The following is a 4,816-nucleotide window of genomic DNA, read 5'->3' on the forward strand; positions in this document are numbered from 1 at the left end:
GGGAAAGAGAAAAGGTGTAAGCTAGAGAAGAAATAGTAGATTCTTATACAATTATAAGTTCATACGGAAGTGCGGAATTGTTTTTTTGTTCAATATGAACATTATCCTTTTATTTAGAGCGACTGCAAAAAAATTCAGTGACTAAGCCAAATCAACCCAAATTGACCCGGATTCTCAAACCTATTCCCAGGTTGAAGTCAATCCCGCTGCAAGACAAGTTAGACAACTAAAGCCAACTAAGTTGAATACAATAGGGCCTACGGTTTTTGAAGTTTCATTTTCCTGAAAGTAAAATATTTATGGCGGCGTGACAGGATAAGAATGATAAGATTTCATTTACTAGTTACTACACTTAAAACTTAAGGGTAAAAAGGGGCACAAGAACTTGCAACAATAAATGCAACCAAAGAAGGGGGGCATGATCAACGGATATGTGTAGTCATCTTGACAGTTTTATTATTTTACATATTTGTAAATTGTAACAGAAGAGGAGCCTTGGCACAAGGTCACAAGCTTGAATCATGATGTCAGTCTTTTGTAAATACAAGATAAGACTACCTAGAATAGACACACAAATGACACAATGAATCCGACTCTTCTCTAAACTATGGTAAATGCTTTGTAGTACCATAAGTTACCCATTCTCATTTGTAAATTGTAACCCCAATGATCAGATATGGAATATGGATGTAAAAATTTAGGAAAGTTACACTGTTTAAGTTTAAACTTTAAACCACTTCAAAAAATAAGGAAGCACTGTCATCTCACCTGTGCATCTCCCTCAATACCATGCCTATATAACAAAGCGTCCCATTTTTCTGCTGAATTCCGGGCTGGCCGTATTACAAGTGGAACTGGCTTGCCATTCAGCACAACTAGTGACTGAAGCAGACCAGTTTCGCTTTGAGCTGCATCCGTAGAAAGGTATATGATGGGTGCATCGGCCCTCTCAACCACCCTCAAGATGCAATCTGCCGCTTGAGGGATGGGGTAAAAGCAACTTGGTTTTTTAGCATTGCTGTAAACATAAAAATGGATAAGTATGGCAATATGATAAAGGAAAAAGAGACCCAAAAAATGGCAGGATAGTTTTTCTCACGATGCAAAAGCATCCCGTGAGAATTAAAAAAACAACACAACAACAACAACAATAATCATGATTTGTGAGCCATGAGAATGCAATTGGCAATTCATTCAAATTCAGATGAGTGTTGGCAAATTTCTGTCATGCCATTATAGCATGGCTGATTTTGTGCTGGCTGCCATAGGCCGCAAAACCTATTATATCTGTCATGTTTCCGTCATAGGCCGCAGCGCTATGTTTATATGGCAGATTTTTGGCTGGCCGCCATAACCTGCCATCTGCCATTGGTAACATTGATTCAGATCCCTATAGTTAGAGGTTACACACACATAGTCAGCACCTCGAAGTCGTTGGATCAAGAATTGCTTTAATTTCCACTATGTTATTAAAGCTGATTCACAAGCTAAAATTGAAGCCTATCTTAATCCAGTGACTCCAATTAGCTGACTATGCAAATGTGTGGAATCTCTGACTGCATGAAATCTGAATTCAATTCATGCTCCAGGAAAAGATTCAAATGCAGGCAAAAGTTTACTCTAGCACATCAAACTCAAGTCATCAATTTATACCACCCTCAATCTTATAAGATATTAAATTAAAAAAGAAAATGAATACAAGGTCGCACCAGAATTTCAAAAACCCGTGTCTCCGAAAATGCAATGCAATGAAGTTCCTTCCAAGAAACGTCTGAATAAAACGCTGAGCAGTAAGCGTAATAAGGCGATTAGGTTCAATCAAAGTCTTGCATTTGTGAGCAATCGGTCCACCAGGTTGCATTACCCATTCATGTTCAACTTCAGCATAAAAAACATCCCCAATCGCCATAACATCATCATCATAAGAAAACTTAGACATAACATCCTCAACACTCTTCTTCTTCGGATTCCGAGTATCCTCATCATCCCAAACAGCCTTAGGTTTACTCATAGACAAACCCAAACCACTCAATTTCTTCAACTTTTCATCATCCAAATAACAAGGTTGAGGCAAAGAGAAATAACATAGAAATTTATCAATATGCAAATGATCCTTCTTAACATTAGAAAATTCATCAAAAGAAATAACAACTTTTTTCCCTAAACATTTATTTATATGATCAATGTTAACAACTCTATCATATTGGTAATCAAATTTAGAACTTGGAATCACCAAAACCCTATTAAGAAGAGCAGCGAAAAACATGTGCTTTTCTAAACAAATCAAATGGTTCGACATTTGACCTGAAACACAAATAGCAAGCAAAAATTTACCCTCTTTAGGGTTCCATTCAACGGTTTTTCTCTTTGATAAATTCTGATCAATTGTTCTACACGTATCGTAATTTCCATTACTGACATTCACGTTTCCGAAATCGAATTCAGGATCAAACACATTCCCTATTCTATGCGGATTCAACAGAATCTGTTGAATCTCGCTGTTGATGGAAATTTGTTTGGAAAGTGCAGATTTCAGATCCTCGATTAGGTTTGGGGTTTGGTTCGGATCCGAAGTGTTGGATTGGGAATTGCGGTTGAAAACGGTTAAAAGAGATAGTTGTTGTTGACGTAAGAGGTAAATGGCACGCAATTCGGATTCCTTCATTCGATCGGAAACTGAATCGGAGATGAAGGAAGCGGTGGAGAAGTGACGGCGGAGATTTGGAATGGAGAAGAGGAGAATGACGATGAGGAGAACGATAATGGCGATAATGTACTTCTTCTGGAACTTGAAATTGGCTCGCCGGAATCGCGAATTGAGATCATCGACGTGGAATGTTGCGGCGGTGATGGAGGGAGGAGTTCGAGGTTTTGTTGAGTTCTGGTGGATGAGGTTGTGGTGGTCGTCTTCTTCGTCGGAGGAGGAATCCATTTGTATCTGTTTGTGAGCCACGGTGGCGACTGAGTTGGGGAGCGAGTGGGTGAGTGAGTAACTCGGTGGTAAGAGTAGAGAAATGATATAAGTAACTGTGTCGGTGAATCGTTGGTGTGACTCAGTTGGAGAGAGTGAGTGGAAGTGAGCGAGTCGGTGATGATTGAAGATTTGCGGAGACGAGAAGCAAAGGAGAATGTGTCGGTTGTTGAAAACTGAAAATCAACATTTTACTTGCAAACTATCTTTCTGTCTTGCGGAAATTCATTTTGTTTTTGTTTTTATTATTTTTAGTGAAACCATCAATTTAATATTTCAGTTAAAAATTTAAATTAATTTTCGATTTATTAAATGTCTATTTATTTTGTCTCTAACATTTAAATTTACTATTAATATATGTAATACGTCCCAAATATAGAGTAAATTATTAGACCAATTAAATGGATGTAATTTTCACTCACATTTATATCTTATATAAATTATAAATAAATATTATATATGATAAAAGAAACAAAACATATAATATTATATATAATAAAAAATAAATAAAAAATGTGTACAAATCATAATTTGAAATGGATATCATAAATTCAATTATGTTGTTTGGTATAATTACACGTTATAAAAAACTTTACGATAAATTACATTAACTGTTGCGTCATATATTTTATCATCATCATGTAGAATGAACAATTTCAGATTTTTTTTGGATGTGACTCTATATACAATGACATACAATTGTCCATGTGTGAGTATAAATTTAGAAATATATATGTCAACATCAGAAATGGACTGACATTGACTCTTCTTAATTGTCGTTGCAAAACAAAAAGCCAACGAAAATTGTCTCCTCATGAAGTTAAATGATAAATTCGGATCACTCAGAAATATATTTATTCTTGTAATTAGACTTATCGTCCGCAGTTTTTCTAGTGATGACAGTTGCCCTTAATAAATTCTTGCTCGAGTGAGTGATTGTAATTTTTGTTCAATTACATAATCCAGTAGTTTGATCAATATTCCTCATTAACATTGTAGGACAACCTACTTGTCAACTTGTAATTTGGAATACCTGAGCACATAATATCATTGAGGAATTCAGTAGTGAACCATTGACTTTGTAGATCATTCGCATCGGATTTACATATTGAATCTGAACTTAAGTATTCTCTTTCTTCACCTAGAATCAATGAAAAAAGGGTATTGTTGGTGTGCTCAACAACATCCAAAGTTGGAGCAAGATCCCCCTTTCCTGAAAAAATGCAACATCATGCATGTTCTTTAAAATGTTAGGATAAGTGAAATCTATAAGGGCGAGTAAATGATCAATTGTGTCATGTATAAGTAAATCATCCGAAATTTTGACATATATCTCGCCATTCTCATCGGTAAAATTGTCTCCATCCCCTATTGAAAGAATCCAATCAACAAAATTTTTGATATCATATTGTTCATCGTTGAAGCACGTAGCCACATATTAGTCGTTAACCTCAACATTTTACAATACTTCCATAAGATCAAAGCTTTAATAGAAGTCACAAGTATGTTTGGTATCGAACCTCTGCGAACTACAAGTAATATTTGTCTAAAATCACCATCTATTACAACTGGAGTTCCACCAAATGGTTTGTGTTTGTTGTCTTCTCCAACAGAATATTTAATGTAGAGTGGGTTGTATGACCGCCTGGTAGTAACAATGATGTAATACCACTTAAGGCCACATTAAGGACTAAGTCATCATGAATGCAAACCAGAAGACAATGTTTTCCTGATAAAAGTTTTCTTTGTTCCTCCATTATCGTATAAGAAGAAAAATCCACCACATCTAGACTCCACAGAACCAACAATTTGATTATATACACCTCTTTGTTCAATGGTAAACAT

At 35.8% G+C, this 4,816-nt stretch overlaps 1 protein-coding gene and 1 pseudogene across 1 annotated transcript in view; both read right to left on the minus strand.

The window, feature by feature from the left end:
• LOC101496484 (O-fucosyltransferase 36) overlaps nucleotides 1–3,194 on the minus strand; it is a 4,039-nt gene extending 845 nt beyond the window's left edge. Inside the window, exons 1-2 of the mRNA XM_004510531.4 lie at nucleotides 1,710–3,194; nucleotides 769–1,018 (exon numbers count right to left, since the gene is read on the minus strand). Coding sequence (XP_004510588.1) covers nucleotides 769–1,018; nucleotides 1,710–2,932 — 1,473 coding nt within the window. The 5' untranslated portion in view covers nucleotides 2,933–3,194. The remainder of the gene's footprint in view (nucleotides 1–768; nucleotides 1,019–1,709) is intronic.
• A 350-nt stretch (nucleotides 3,195–3,544) lies between these two features.
• On the minus strand, nucleotides 3,545–4,816 carry LOC140918864 (uncharacterized; annotated as a pseudogene).

Source organism: Cicer arietinum, chromosome 7, assembly GCF_000331145.2.
Source record: "Cicer arietinum cultivar CDC Frontier isolate Library 1 chromosome 7, Cicar.CDCFrontier_v2.0, whole genome shotgun sequence".
NCBI classification, from domain to species: Eukaryota; Viridiplantae; Streptophyta; class Magnoliopsida; order Fabales; family Fabaceae; genus Cicer; species Cicer arietinum.